Source organism: Caloenas nicobarica, chromosome 1 (genome assembly GCF_036013445.1).
Source record: "Caloenas nicobarica isolate bCalNic1 chromosome 1, bCalNic1.hap1, whole genome shotgun sequence".
NCBI lineage: Eukaryota > Metazoa > Chordata > Aves > Columbiformes > Columbidae > Caloenas > Caloenas nicobarica.
Window position 1 is genome coordinate 146312375 of NC_088245.1, and position 16185 is coordinate 146328559.

The 16185-nt window shown below is 47.0% G+C and overlaps 1 protein-coding gene across 6 annotated transcripts in view; it reads left to right on the forward strand.

Annotated features, from left to right (window-relative positions):
- Positions 1 to 1963: 1963 nt before the first annotated feature.
- Positions 1964 to 16185, forward strand: part of BBX (BBX high mobility group box domain containing) — a 144467-nt gene continuing 130245 nt past the window's right edge. Inside the window, exons 1-2 of one of the 6 annotated variants that reach the window (XM_065636501.1) lie at positions 1964 to 2018; positions 5339 to 5411. Coding sequence is in view for 2 of the 6 variants with exons in the window: in XM_065636459.1 (XP_065492531.1) it covers positions 2909 to 2940; positions 5339 to 5411 (105 nt within the window). In the remaining 4 variants the exon portion in view is untranslated. Of the gene's footprint in view, positions 2019 to 2887; positions 2941 to 3654; positions 3803 to 5334; positions 5412 to 16185 lie in introns of those variants that run through there. The other 5 variants (XM_065636459.1, XM_065636468.1, XM_065636450.1 and 2 more) reach the window with 5 other exon arrangements.

The following is a 16185-nucleotide window of genomic DNA, read 5'->3' on the forward strand; positions in this document are numbered from 1 at the left end:
AGCCTTTTCAAATGCGATTAACAAAATCTGTGTGCCTTTGCTTGCCAGTGTCCCGACCTGTGACACCTGACATGCACCTGACTTCCAGAGGGTGGATGGTCAGCTCTGCTTTCCTAGCACTGAAAACGAAAAAATGAGGTAGAATGCATTAATTACAGAATATGTTTATCCTGATTTTTTTATATTATTCAGGCATGGACTAACCGAGCCCTGCTTACAACAAGCAAGATGATAGGGCATTTAGAATACTTTTCTCACATCTTAATAAAAAATGTGCGGACTAATTTAAAATGACTTCTCAGAAACACGGATACACTTTGATTTTGTAAAATCAGCTTTTACTTTAGCTCACTGTTTTATTCATACATAAGAAGTATTGTTTCACAGTTACATAATTCCGCTGTAAAGAAAAATGAAGGGAAAAAATGAAAGAAGAGTAAGCAAGCAGAGTGAAGATGCTGAAATCAACCACACCACAATGGAAAAAAGCCCAGGACAGAGAGCATATAGAATAAACTCTGCAGCATCCTTGGGAGTGTTGTATATTTGAAGCTGTTGTGAAGCACAAACATTGCTCTTTTATTGCAAAAAAAAATGAGTGCACTTCAGTTTCCATTGTTATTATTACTATTAATGATTTTTTTTTAATATGCCAACTGCTGACTGAAGTCAGTCTCACCTACAGATAGTGCCGCACAAAAATTAGTGCTTCCTAACTAAGATTAAATACCATGTGTTTTCTCTTAAAAAACATAAGAGGTCTCGAGTTGTGTATGCTCAACCCTTGTGAACACTAATAGGTTGGGTCAGTGTGCACAGTACGCTTTCACGTTGTGTTAGATTCCCGCAGGAGAAAGCTTTTCCAAAAAAGTTAGACCACATTTCCGCAGGGCTTTTCCAACACCCGTCAGCACAATCGCCACGCAGCCACCCAAAAGCTGCTGGCCTCACACTGTCGCTTTGTCCGTGTCAGCCCGCCAGTCACACAAATTCTCAGATGAATTTCACATCCATGTGGCTGGTAACGTATGCGAGGTGCATGGCAGAGAACGGGACATGACACAGAGCACGGCAAAGACGCCAGCGTTATACTTTACTAGCTCTGCCACACTAAGTGCCCGCTGTCTCTATGGAAAGCTGATGTGAAGACTGCCGTGCTGCCGATGCTGGGCCGGCGAGGGCCTCTCCGCCACGTTTGGGCGAGGATTACTACGGCGGCAGGCACCACCGGAGCTCCGCCGCATCCCCCCACAGCCTCGCTGCCTGAAACCCTCCGGCCAGGTCAGGGGGCGACCGCCGGCCTGGGCCCGGCTCCCCCCGGGCCGCGGGGCTGGCTTCCCGTGTTTACTGCCCGAGGAGGGGCTGTGCGGATGCACTGCTGCCTCCCTCAACTTCTCCGCTCGCCGCGTTTTGGCCTCTGAATGAAACGCGCCCAACTGGACAGAGTAAGTTAGCGGGGAGCAGCGCGGGGGGCGGCCGGGGCTGGGGCCCAGCGGGGCCGTGCCGGGCCGTGCCCGCCGCCCCTGCCCCGCCGCGGCCGTTACCCCGCGGCGCTGCCCAGGGCAGGCGTAGTTTACTCTCGCAGCCCTCTCAGGGCGGCCAATGGATAGCGGCTGCCGGCGCTGTGGCCGACGTGGCTCCGCGCTTCCCTCGGCGCCGGGGGCCGGTGGCCAGCGCCCCCACTACCTGCCCCGCTCCGCCACCGCCGGCTCCTCTAACACTGTGGAGAGCAGCGCGACGATCTTTGTGTGAGTGTGTGCGGGGAGTGTGTGCGCCAGCGGCTCCCTCGCGGGCCGCGGGTGTAACGGCGCCGCTAAGTGGCTGGCGAGCCCGTCCCTCAGCGCGCCGGCCAATGGCGGGCCGGCTTATATCCCGGGGAGTGTTGTGGCGCTGCCCGGGTTGCATGGCTCTGTGTGGAGCCGCGTTCCGCGGGCGCCGAGGCGGAGGGGCTCCGCTGCGCGCCGCGCCTCGCTCCGGCCCAGCGGCGCGCTGCCCGCTCGCCCGCCGGCCCCGCCGAGGTGAGTGCGCGCCGCCCGCCGCCCCTCACCGGGCGGCAGGGAGGCGGACGGAGACGGGCAGCGGCAGGCAGGGAGAGGGGTGCCCTCGCCCCACACTTTCTCCTCCGTGCCCCAGCGGCGGAGCAGCCCCCCCGGGCCCCCCAGCGTGGCGGCGGCGGCGGGGAGGGAGGCGCGGAGCTTCCCCTGACCTGCGCGGCGGCTGCCGCGGCTCCCGGTCACTTTTCCTCCCTCTCATCAGCCCTGCCTTCGTTTGAAAGTTTGGGTAGGGGAGGACGGGTGGTTTGGTGCCGCCAGCCCTCTGCCCGGCCGGGAGGGCAGGGGTGACCGGGAGTGTTTTACCGGGGCTGGGGGGGCGAGGTGAATTGCAATGCAGCGCAGTGCATTTAAAAATAATAATAATAAAACACCCAGAAGAAGCAGGCGCAGGGGTAGGCCAGCCAGTGCCAGGCTGCGTTTGAAACCAGGCACCTCTCGCCGCCACAGAGAGAGAGGCAAGAGCAGCGGCGGCGGAGGAAGGGGAAGGAGGGCGAGGAGGAGGGATAGGCATCGGCCGCCGCTCGGTGTGTGCCTCCGGGGGGGACTTGACAGGGAAATCGCGGCAGGCAGAAACGAAACTTCATCCCGAGGGGCGGCGAGGGCGAGGCGCGGGGGAGAGTGCGCGGATCGGTGTCGGCTGCCGCCGGCCTGGAGGGGCTCCGCGCCGCCGCCGGGAAGAGGAGCGGGGGGAGGTGGGATATAAAACCGGAGAAGGCGAGGGAGCCGATCCGGCAGCCGCACGGGGCGGGTAGGGAGGGGGAGTGGGAGGAAAAATCCCGGCGCCGACCCCGACAACAACAGCGGCCGGGCTCGGCCGGAGAGTTGGGCTGTGCGTTTTCCGGTAGTCATCGGCGATGCACCCGGGGCGGCGACAGCAGCGGCCCCGGTGGGCAGTGGCGGGGGGTGGGGGGACAGAGGCGGGCGGCCTTGCCGGGGTTTCGCGTGGATGTGGGATTATGTTGTGTCAATAAGTTTAAGGTGGAGAGGGAGAAAGGGAGGCGGGCGGGGGCCGGGGTGGGGAGGCGGCGGCAGGCCTCGGCCGCGCGAAGTCCTATTTCTGAAGGTAAGTTGTGACATTGGGTGGTCGCGATGACAGAGAACTTGGCGGGGGGCGCCCCGGGGAGGGGGCGGCCGCCTCGGGGAGGGCTCTCTCCGCCGCCGGGAGCCGGATGGGTGCTCAGCTGTTATTTGCTGCTGCGAGATCGGGTCGCTGGTAAATTACAGAAGGCAGCCCTCCTCCTTCCCCCCCCCCCCCCCCACCCCGCCAGCCGCTTCGCTCTTCCTCCTCTCGGGTTTATTTGCAATGTATGAAACTTGCATGGCTGTGAGGAGAGCCGATCCAGTGTAGGTTTGCGAGGAGGAGGGGGAAGGAAGGGTTGGAGGCAGGGGAAGGGAGGCAATCGCGTTAATCCCGGGCGCCGCACGGCAGCAGGTTTGCGTTAGAAATATCGGTGGCAGCCCGCCGCCGCCGCTGAATGAGGAAGGTAAAACGAAGCGATGCGAGAGCCGCCGAGGCGACATGTACGGCGGCGGGGCGAGAGGCACCGGCAGGCGGCTGCCCGCCCCCTCCCTGCCTGCCTGCCTGCCTGCCTCCTCCCTCCCTCCCCGCCGGGGCGGGGAAGGACCGTGCCCGGGTCTCCCCCGCTCGCCGCCAGCCGAGCCGGGGGGCCGCGGGGCTTTAACCGTGTGCGGGGCGGATTCGCCACTTTTTCCGGGGGAGGCCCGCGGTTAAAAGTTTTTTTCCGGAGGTGAGTGTGTGCGGGGAGGCCGGGGCGCCGGCAGGCCGGCGGTGGTCACTCGGGCCTGGGGCGCCGAAACCATTGCCCGTCCTGCTGGTGACACGTCCAGGTCCCGCTGCCCGGCGGGGCGGCGGAGGGGCCCGGCCCGGCCGCCGGGGCAGGGACGGGGTGCCGGTCTCCATGTGGTTCTCCCGGCGGCGGCGGCACCTCCTCCCCGGTGGCAGCGGCGGCGGCAGCAGCAGCGGGATCATCGCCCGGGCCCGCGGGGAGGAGGAGGGGAGCAGCAGGGAGGTGTTTGCTGCCAGCCTGCCTCGCCAGATCCCGCCGGGGAGGGCAGCTGGGAGGGCCGGGGAGCCCCCCGTACCCCCTCCCCGCGCCGCCGCCCCTTCCCTGCCCGCTTGCCCGCCCCCAAAGGTGTTGTGCAGACTTTTCCCCCGGGAGGGTGAGATTTATGCGCTGCATTATTGCTCCTCTCCTCCCCCCTCAAAGCAAGATGGACTCTCTCTTCTCTCTCTCTCTCTCTCTCTCACTCACACACTCTCCCTCTTTCTCCCCCCCCTCTCCCTGTGTCTTGTCAGCCTTCAAGATCGACATTTTGTAACTAAGATGCAAACTTGATGATGACCGAGGGCGGGGGGGGCGCGGGGGGGAGACGGGGAAAACCCTGGGGCACGGCCGTCTTTCTCCATATTTAATACCTTTTCTTTCCACCCCACCCCGGAGCCCGGATTCCGGTGGCCCTACACTTTGCACGGGCGGGGGTGGGCGGCAGGCGGGCGGCGGCTGCAAACGCCGCTCCCCCCGCGGCGGCCGGGGGTCTCGCCGCTCTCCCCGCGGGCCGCGGTGGTGGAGGGGCCCGCTGGGCGGTCGCAGGACTCCGGGCGGCTCGGCTGGACTCTGCCGGGGGTGAACGGGCATTACCTGAAACTGTGTTACAGCGTTGCAGCCTTCCGTCCGTCCCTCTGTCTGTTTGTCTGTCTGTCTCCCCGGGTGGATCTCGTACCTGCAGTCTGGCGGCTTATTCCTCTTGTTAATTTTGCGTTGTTTGGCTTATCCACGCGCGGGGATTGATGGCTCACTTGTGTAAGTTCCCGGGGGTTATTGTTATGTATGCCTCCTTGCAGATGGTGGCCAACTTTCTGCCTTTTATTTTGATAATGCATGCGTGTTTCTTCGTGTGTGCATGTAAATAATTACGTGAGGCATCCCTATGTGTACGTATATATGTCTTTCTGCACACATAAACATCCATCCGTGTGTACGAGAGGCACAGAGGAAAAATAACCCACCCTGCTGATGCACACTCAGATGATTTGCTCCGTTTGCCCAGTCCTGGTGCCCTTTAAAGACATGGTGCATCTTTTGTTTGCTCCTTACAGTTTCCTGCGACTGTCATCTTGTTTTAATGACAACTTATCTGGGGTGGGGGTGAAGAGGAAGCAAGTTTCAAGTTTTGGGATCTCTCCTCTTGCTGGCGTTGTGGTGAGTTGCAATATTGTAAAATCATGGTGTGCTGATGATGTGCCTTTATTTGATACTTTATAGGTCACTATCACATGACAAAGGCTTTGAGACAGCTTCATCTTCGTCTGTCTGTAATTTCCAGTTGCCTTCCTGGGTAAGTATGTAAACTGTACACACGGAAAAATAACTTGGTTGTTGTTGATAAGATAGAGATCCTTGTGCTGCCACTTTTTACATGGAAGATGCTTGTTCAGGTTTTAGCGCCTCAGAAAAGGTCTTCTCCGGGTACTCACAGCAACTGCTAGATTACAAAGTTTGTATGTAGCGGTGGGTCTGAATAACTTGGGAATTAAAAAGCTGTGTGTATTCAGGTGTCTCTTCACTTATTTTCTTTTTTCTTAAGCCTTGTTTTGTAAAGATAATCAGCTGATTGATTTAGGGCAAAAGTTTTAAACCAAAGTAACATCAGAATGTGCAACAAACAGGTCGAAAACTTAATGAGAATGTAAAATCCTTTTAAAATTCAGTGGTAGGAAAAATATGAAAATATAAGCAGAAGACGTAATTAGAAATCTCTGGAGGTCAAGAATCAGTGAGAAGTTTAGCAGAATTGTAATACTGCTGCAACAGGAGTTGGTTCAGTTTTAACACGTAAAACTGAGAACTAATTAGAATTCCATCCATGATCTTTCCGTGCTACTATTTTTTCTTTTGGCATCGATTAATGCAGGTACCTATCAATTTGAAAGATGAATCTTAGTGACTAATTTACTAGTATTCCTAAGCTTTCAGGTACACAACTTTTTGTTTGTTTGTTTTAATCTGTATGCTGGGAAAAGTTTTGACACTTTCTGAAGGGTTTGACATCTTTTAAGCTGAAGTAGAAGTGGTAGTTTAAAGATGATGTTCTAAATGTGTGGGGTCACATTCACAGATGACATAAAATGAATGGCACTTGAAGCGCTTCTCATACAATTGCCCATGGTGGCACGGAACTGCATTTGGCCCAAAATGGGGAAGTGGGAGGTAACATTATTTTTTATGGTACTATTGTGTACATAATTAAAAACAAGACAAGACATGTATTTGGGGTAAGCTTAGTACTCATAAATGGGAATGATTAATAACATACTCTTGACCTTTTCCAGGCAGTGTATAGCAGACACAGGATAAGTGATGGCCCAAACAAACACACTGGCTCAAAGGGGGCTGTTGGGAGCAGCTGTTCTGGTGTGGTGTTAGTACCACAAAACTAGTCTTAAGGCTGGGATAACCACTGTGGGGAGATAGTTCAAAGGGAAGATTCTGCCTGTTCTCCAGTTCCGGCAGAATTACACCTGAATTTCGGTTTTTCATATTTCATGGGCAGTGAGGTTGGTATGTGTTGGTCTGAGAGTATAAACACCAAATTAAATTACGGAAGTTCTTTATGACAGACCAGTTGCATAGGAGAATATTGCTTTCAGTTTTATGGCATTGCTGACAATGTTCATGTTCTATGTAGAATAATTGGTGCAACAATTTTTACAAAGTAAAAACGCATTGGGAAATTTAAAAACTGGCAGACAGATTTCAAACTATTGTTCAGCACTGATTTCTGAACTTAATTTTCTGTGTTTTCAGGTAAGATTCAGATTAGAGTGCTCTGAGTGCCAAGGACTTTATTTGGAGTAATAGTAAAGGGTACTGAACAAGAATAGCTCAGGGACCCTGCTTCAGTCATTATCTGTGTTTGGTTTTATGCGATGAAGTCTTTTGGATGCATGGAATTTTGGTCCTAGAAATGAAGTGGTGATCATAATCTGCCCACAGCTGTAAGAGGAGCGGATGTCGATTTTGTGCATAGTGCTAAATGTAGGTCTTACAAAGAAAAGAGGGGTAGGGTATCTCTTTGATGAAAAAGGCATAATAGAAGCTTTAGCAGAAGTAGAGAAATACATTTCCTCATAGCTTAAAAAAAAAGGTAATAAAAATAATGTGTCTAGTTAAGGGGAGAATAGAGATTTCATTAGATTTGTCCATGCCTAGAAACCTCCATTTACTTTAGGGACCTTTTATTTTGGTAAAAGGGAAGGTTTCTCTTATTATACAGTTCTCAGTAAAGTGACCATTTACTAGTGGTGTTTAGCAATTTGGTCTTGATGTACAGGAGAGACGCTTGTGTTCTGGTCTCAGTTAACAAGTGCTGGGTGTAATGATGGTGTATCACAAGCTGAAAGGGGGTGAGCTGCTTAGCAAAGGGCCTTGTGGATGCTTCAAAAATTGGCCCATGGTCTCGAAAGTTTCTTGCATACTTCTGTCCCTCTTTGCACAGCAAACTGATAAACTGTTTCAAGCAGGCACATAATTTAGCAGAAACATAATTGGTTTCAGTGTTGAGGTAAACTCATAATATTGAAGAAGCTTGCCTTCAATGCATTTGAGTTTTTTGGGGGCTGTTTGCCGTAAACCCTTCACCTGTAAAACTTCTGTTAGTTTCAACAGGAGGTTTATTTAGGAAGGGAGTGTAGGAGTGATGGTGAGAGGAATTTGTCCATGTTTATTTTCCTGTTCAAGGAAGAAAACCTGTCTCTTTCATAGTTGTTGTGTGAATAATCAAAGATATTAAATGTCAGTTTTCCACATAAAATATCAGAGGTCTTCGTGCAGTTATTTCTTAGCTATCATTTTTCCTTTTCATCCAGAATGTTCTTAATATACTTTATTCGTAAATTAGTAGTTCCATAGCTTGTGATACTGTAAGCATGTGAATATTGTTAAGCAGATGACAAGTCTTGTTAAATTCACTGATACGACTGTTCGCATTCAGAGCTTAAAGTTGTTCCAGGTTGATGCCGCTGGTGGTCTGCAGGCTGAGGATGCACAAGGTCTCTGAAGCTTAGTCAATGTCGTGTTAGGCAGGGCGAACTTCTGGTGGCAGTGTGGTACGAAGAAAGGAAATTTTGACCAAGTGAGCTGAGGCGAGTTACCTTTCCACCGCGTGTAGTGGTGGGGAAGGTGCAAGTCAGGTAGGTGAGACCTGCAGTGTGCAGAGTTCTGCTGTTGTGTGAAAGCTGTAAATGTGCCTGCAGCAAAATCTGTGTGCCTGGGAGATGAAACGCTGCCTCTCTTTCGATGGTACGTGGCATGTGCAGTGTTCAGGCCTCCCTGTTTATTTGAAGGTGGCTCCTTGATGGAGTGAGGTACTATAAATTACATTTGGAACTGAAATGAAACTCCAGTTTTAATTTCTGAGCCTGCCACAGGCTGTCTCTGTGAGCTCTGGCAGGTGATGTAGCCAAAACCAGATGCCACTTTCCAAATTTTGGACCCAAGTTGGCCGTCCCGTGCCAGGGGGGCGGCCACTGCAGCAGCCGGCGCAGTCAGCGGCACTGCCATGGCCCGCTGGTGGCTTCCAGGGTCAGAGTTTGCTCTTGGAAGCACAGCTGCATGTCCCTTTGCCACCTACAAATGGAGGCTGAGGGTACTTCCCTGTGTCATTAAATGATATGGTGCAGATATATATTGGGACAGTTTTCCTAGGTGAATTAAGTTGATTTTGAAGTAGTATGAGTACTGTTCTACCTTACTGTAACCTTAACAGTTTATGTTTTCTTTGTTACTTAGGAGTCTGTAAAGCTGGATTGAAATAATATTCTTGAGAAGAGACAGGAAAAAGTCACTTTGTCAATTCTCTAGTATTAACTTTATTTCCTTTCCTACTACCATGTTTCCTCAACTTCCTGGGGTATCTTTGTGAGCAGCTTTTCCATTCTGTTTTCTATCAAAAGATTATTAAGACTTACTTCCTTTTTATTAGTTTATTTTTTTAAGATCAGTGCTGATACAGTGTTTCTGCCTGAGAGCAGTGTGGTGATGAACCTGGTACTAGTGGACTGTGAGTTTCACAAGACTCCTGCAGCTGTCACCCTTTGGGACAGTTTCAGAAGGGGTAAGACCTGAACCAGTGTAAAGGTTGCTCTGACTTAAAGAATGGCTTGATGGGCTGCTGTTAGATTACTTTGCTTGGGATAGGAAAAAAAAAAATCACATTACTCTCTCAATAATAGTGATATTATTAATAATTGGTAGTTGTAGGCATTGCCTTATTTATGTGTTTGTCCTGTCTGGTGAAGTACATAAGCTGTACTGTAATCGCACAACTCTAAACAAGGAACAATCATCTTTATCCGTGTTTTTGGCATCTGAGATACAAAGCAATGAAGGAGCGTAGGCTTGTCTGTGGTCACTTAGCAGGTTAGCATTAGCAGGGAATGGAATAAAATTCACATCTGTGTCCTTAGTTTTGTGTTCTTTCCCTTGGTGTACACTACCACTCCGAAGCCTTCCTGGTAAATGTCTATCTGGACATGTGAGTAGTCTCACTGAATTCTGTGCCAGGTGGGCATCTTTTGCTATTTCTCAACTTCCATTCATTATGTTACTTAAAAAATTCCTTCAGGGTAGTGTGAAGTTACTGACTTTGTTATATTTATTGACAGGAGAGGCTAAAGTAGGAGGAGAGCTTACTTAAGAGTTTTTGCCACTAAATGTGGTATTTCAGCTGCTGTGTATGCTACACTATCTATTATATTAAACTATTTAATGCTAACTTCCTTGTAATAACTTTATGAAGTACGATATTGGTTTTCACAGTGAAGTTTTTAAAATATGTGTTGGTCTGAAATAGTTCTTTACAATTAAATTATTTTTCATATTCATAATCTAATGCAAAATCACAACTGTCTTATGAAACATGGAATTGATGGAAGCAGTTACTTTGACACTGGCAGTATTGTGATAAATAGGGTAACTTACTAATTTGAACTTTTATTTATAAACCTTCTAAACATATTTTATCCTGTAAGATTTTCAGATTTGCTGGTTACTAGTGTTTTGTTACTGACAATATGAGTTGGCTTTGATTTTCATAATAGGAGTTGTATTTGAGGAGGAAAGCATACTTTATTTAATGCCTGACCGTAGACCTAATTGTAGTATTCTCGGAATGATAGCAGCATTTTATTATTTTTAGTATTTATAAATTTGATTACATAAAAGATGAATCAACAAAGAGGAAAAGCATGGTTTTGACACTTTCCAGTGTTCGTGCCTTTTCCCCTTATAGCACACAAATGCATAATGTAATAGCAAGTCCTTATGAGCATGGACAATTCAGTATGTGAAAATAAACTAGCTTCAGGCACATTTGAGTACAAAGAAAGCTAGTACAACAAAATTTCAATTTTTAGCAAGGAGAAGGAAAGTTAACAGGATTTTATGAGACTACACTAAGAAAATCAGTTGCTTAGGAAGCATGGAATTTTTATTGTAAGAAATCTTCCACATGGGTGTTTCAATGTAAGAGAGTTTATAAAATGTAGCAATTGCTGAAAAGAAGAAACAGCATTTTATTGACCATTCCTGTCACAGAGAGCCTCATTCAGCAAGGATAAAAATAATTCAGTGGACTTGCACAACATGGGATCTCTGGAACTTAATTCAAGTGGAAGCTCTCTTGACAAGAATCTTAACAAGTCCTGTCTACACCTTTCCTTGCTGAGGGGAAGTGGGAAGGTGTGTCTTCCCTCTGCCTGTTTGCTGGTTTTTGTTTGTTTGTTTTTATTATTTTTTCTTTCTGAAAGGCAACATGTATGTAGCAAGTTGTTGAGGAGTCTGCTTTGAGACACTGTGAAACCCCACTAACTGCACACCTGGCTGTGGGGTTACTCTTCTCTTGAGTAGGTTGTAGCAACAGGAAGATTCTGCCATCTCTACTCTCAGAAGGGGCTTAGTCCTGCTCTTCCAAAACCCAGAGCTCCCCATGGCAGGGCCGGGTGCCCACATTAAAGACCTGCTCTTTGGTACTGTTGATGAGACATGAACTGGCCCTGTGGCAGGATTCAAGTGAGGAAAACTTAAACCTTCTCCTGGGCCTCTAGTGGGTCGTGGAACGGTGACCACACCGTACTGCTGACTGTGCCGGGCAATACTCTACTGCTGCGGGGTTGCTGGCTCTGAACCCCACCTGTCAGTTCTTTCCCCAATACGCTTTTTCTGCCAGCTATGTAAGGACTGCATAATGGCCTCAAGTTGCGCCAGGGGAGGTTTAGATTGGATATTAGGAAAAAAAATCATCACAGAAATGGTTGTCAGACATTGGAACAGGCTGCCCAGGGAAGTGGAGGAGTCGCCATCCCTGGAGGTGTTTAAAAGACATTTCGACGAGGTTCTTAGGGACGTAGTTTAGTGCTAGGGTTAGGTTATGGTTGAACTCAATGATCCTGAGGGTCTCTTCCAACCGAAATGATTCTATGACTTTTAAAGATACACCTTGTCAGAAGTTGTCTTTTTCTTGTGTTTTTTGTTTGTTTTTCATTTGTAGCAGTGTCCTACACAATCAGGAGTTATCCAGCAATGGGTAAGGCATGTCATAAAGTAATACTGAGGATTACGGCTCTTGCTGTAGAATAGTTGAGTCTTCACTCTTTGGCCTGTGTGTTCTTTTATGAACCAAATAATCCTGGGTTTTTATTTATGTATTTGAGAGAATGCATTATTTTGTGGTTGTCAAAGCAATAGTTAAGATTGGAGATGAATTTGAGTAAAGACAACCTTGAGAGAGAATACAAGGAGTGAGGGAGAACTTTATTTCTTATCTTATATTGGCCTCTTCAGTGTGAAGTAACTTCATGGAAGTCAGTGGAGCTGAAACATATTGATGTTCTACATTAAAATCTGTCTCTGAAAGCTGAGAGGAAGTTGCTCTTTTTTGCCAGGTTGATAAAAAATGTGTTTTTGTGGTTGGCCCAGCTTGATTTGCTTTCTGCAAGTGGTCTTTGAGCCACATCATGCCTACAGTGATAATACAGTTAGCAACATCATGCTGATTTTTTGGGTTTTTTTCTTTATGGGGTGAAGTACAGGAACATCAATGTCTGTTGGACAGGAACATCAACTACTGAAGAGTTCAATCCTGCAGCTACAACTGTGCAATCGGCTTCCTGAACAAAATCTGGAACCAGAGCTGCATCACCAGCATGCACCCCTTTGCAGATCTGCTGCCTGAAGTTGCTGATGGCCTGTAATTCCTCAGGAAAGCTGCAGATTTAACATTATTCTTAATTATTGATGTGCAGATAGTCCTGCCAGGGTCATGCACCCGTTTTGTGTGCAGTGATCAGTGCAGAAGCTTATGGGCAGTCCCTGACGTGATGATGAGCAGTGCAGGAAGGGTTTGGAATAGAGACAAGGCTGAAATACATGGAGTTCACGTAAATGAGAAGAGGGTGGAAGAGCATGAAGTGCGAGAATGCCATTTGGTAGCTGATACGTCTTTTGGCATGTATGCCGTTTTTTTCCAATATATTTGCTTCTCAAGTTGGTTATATGGCTAGGCAAAGAAAGCATCTGATGTACTGCTAATCAGTGGTTGGAGATGATGGATTTGGAAAGAAGTAGCATTGTCATCTCCACTTCATTGGTGAGTCTGGCTTCAGATGTTCTTTCTCTTTGCAAAAGATTTCTTTATACCCAGATTTCATGTTGTGCAGTGCAAACTTCCTGCCTGGCTTAGTTCTAATCAGTGAGTGCTCCGTGCCACAAACTTGTGAGTTTCAGGGTTTATCTCTTGTTTGAATATGTCTGTAAATTTTTTTTTTCTTATTTAAGTGTCTTTATTTGTATTTCTTCCCTCTAATTTGTTTGAGATACTCTTTCATACATTGTGTTAAACATCAGTCATCAAGTGCTCATAATATATTTTGAAACGAGTACACAAAATTGCAGCATGCTCCAGCACTGATTACGGAGCTATGGCATACGAATTAATAAGAAAATAAAAATAGCATCATTAATTTCCAGCTGCTTTTGGAGAAACAGAGGTGTTTATAGGGGGAAATTTGGTGTCTGCAAAATGAAGAATGACAAAACTGGCAGCAGATATATTAATGCAAGTAACTGTTCACAATTTACTTCCTCTGTTTTGTTGATTAAAAATGGGTTCCAGTGCTGAAAGAGTAAGCACAATCTCCAGTGACGTTCTTTGAAAACTGTTGGACTAAGTAAAGAGCGCAAGTGTCAGAACTAGGGCAAGAGGAGGAAGTTTTTAATTTTTATTTTATTTCTTAGTATAGAAAACCTTCAATAGGTGAAGTAAATTATGGATAGCTAAGTGTAACTGTTGGTTGAATGTGTCCATTTCCTGTTAATGTGACAGAGAATTGCCCATGCGTATGCAAGGGGAAAATTATCTTCTAAGTGTTTCCCTTGTTAGTAAATCAGTATTTTCCCTCATTTCTTGTACGTGCTTTTGCTCATCTGTGTCACCTCAGCATCGTGTACTAAAGCAGCAGAAGGTAAATAAAGTCTATGATTAGAAGTCACCCAGGCAAAATCTGATGCTGTGAGGGCCCTTGCCATGCTCTGGACCATTGGTTTCCCTCGGAGGTCACTGCCCAAGGGATCTGGATGCTCAGCCACAGGTTTTGAAATCTTGTCCTGAGTTTGCTCTTACTTGGGGCTGGCCCTGCTGTTCAGGTGGGAGCTCCAAACAAAGCTCAGGGCCTGCATGCCTGCAAAGGCTTCCTGGTTTTTAATCAGCGAAGGAAGATCCTGCCCCCCTGAGAGACATGCCTAGAGGAAGTGGATTATTTATTTATAAAGAGAAGTGGACTCTTGAGGATGTCACTGCCAAGCTTTCTGTTTCGTTGTGTGGGGCAGCGATGGGGGCTGAAGTGAGTGAGAGGATGCTGGGCCGCGGGGAGGGAAGCACCTGAGAAAACTGGCCAGATACTCAGTTTCGTCTAAGAATTGTCCTGCTGCTTTCTTTGCCATGGGTGATCTAGTTTCTGTGTGCAGTCTTGCTTTCCTGGATGGACCCGCAGAGGAGCTGCATTTGAAATTTGCTGTTGTTCTTCGCTTACGGAGACAAAAAGAGAGAAATCAAACCAGGAGGCGAGGCGGTCGGCACAGACATCCCCATGCGATTGGTTGCAGGAAAGAAGGGCACAGTGCAGGTCTTCCAGCGAGGACAGTATGTGTTCTTATTCAAGGATCCTAGAGGGAAAAAAAAAAATTAAAAAAATCTTTGTGAGTGGGGGATGGTGTTTTGTGGAGCGCTAACAGGCTTTGCAGAGATTGAGCAGGGCTGAAGGAGAGAGTGGGGGCAGGCATGGTGAAAGCAGGGAGGTTTTTACACCTCGTATCCCTGGCCCTTGTGAGCCCCTCTGTACGTACGCTTACACCTCTGGTGCCTTGACATTCCTGTTATGCCTTTTGAACTGATTTAAGTCATGATTTTGGTCAATAATTACTTGGTTTAAATTGGTGCTTTTAATCTCATTTTGCTTTGGTATTTTTGTATTTGTTTTCTCAGAAGCAATCTCTATTGATAGACGACCGTTAAAATATGTCGCTAAATATAGCCTTTACACTAAATTTGGCACTACTTTTTTGTTAGTTCAGAGGATGCTCTGTATGCCTGCACACTTTCTAAGTGATTACATGACTTACATGCATTTCTTTTGATTGCAACTGTTAAAAGTTTTGATTTAGGACATAAATTATGCTTTTTTAAAGTTGTGGCCTTTAAAAATGTCCTATTTAATAAACCTACACTCGTGCACTAACACACGTGCACACAAATTAATGCAAATAGAGTTTGCACCTAAAATGTAAGTAAAGTGTTATCCCTAATAAGCTAACTGATTCCACTGTAACCGAATGCGAGCTTTTAGAACTAGTAGAACTCAAACCTCTCTTTTTCAGATGAAGAGGGAAACAAGTTATCTTGCTTTTTAAATTCCCGTTTAGTTTCCCAGCTTTACACCAGACTCCACTGACTCATGGAGCAATGGCGTTTTCTCTGCAAATGCCGTGGAAGTTACTACTTTCAGGCAACTTAGTTCTAAACTTAATGCTTTTTCTTGGTCCTTCCATGAAGACTTACCTGTTCACCATTTGAGCTTTGTTTACAGTTTTGACTTCAAACTTCTGTAATTTATTTTAATTTAATAGAAACTGAATTACATAATATTATAGTAGAATTTAACATTAGTTTGTCCTATTTAAAGCTAAGTTACAATTTGATATTTTTTAATTAAAATACATATAGCATTAGTAACATGTGATTGAAATTTGAGTCTGATTTCAGAAGGGATTAGTTTGTAACTGTATCAGTTTCTGTGAGACTGAATATATTTTCTCAGATGACTTCAGTATCCATTATCCCAAGTTTCTCTCTGTAATAACAGGTGCCTTGGGCAATATCTTCCACCATTAAGGAATGCAGTGTAGCTCACTAGGTGACACTGTCACCTTATTAACCTTTTTTGTGGGAGCTAGACCCCTCTGTAGCTTTTAGTGGATGTAGATCAGCAGATACCTGTCTGTTTACGTAGATACGTACTTAACATAAAAAAATTGAAGAGATTATTTTAAAATTGCTGTTGCAAGCTTTTCTTTACACTATGTGACATATGAGACTTTAATGGCGGGGCAGGGAGTTCATAACTTCCAGGAATGAATCTAGCACCACTGGTGTCTAGAAACCAAAAAAGTGAAACCAAGTTGGTTACTGGATGCTGAATTTATTACTAGCGTATTAGATGAAGAAAGAGTAGGGAAAAAAAAATGGTAAATATGTCATAGCAACTCTGTGGGCTAACACAGGTAAAGAATTCTAACCCCCACCCTACCAAAATATTAATAGCAGCTGGGCAGAGGCAAAGAGCTTGATAACGTGTATTGACTCGGCTGCTCCACACAGGTTTTTTTTTGCGGCAGGGGAACCTTGTAGTAGTATCTGTGACCATTAAGGAATGCGGAGTTAGATGTCAGGTAGTAGAAGAGTTGTGCTCAGAAATGTAGATTGCGCCTGAGGCCTGGTGGCACAGTTACACAAACTGCTCATACACTGCAGATTTACTCTTCCCCTCCGAAAGGAGGAG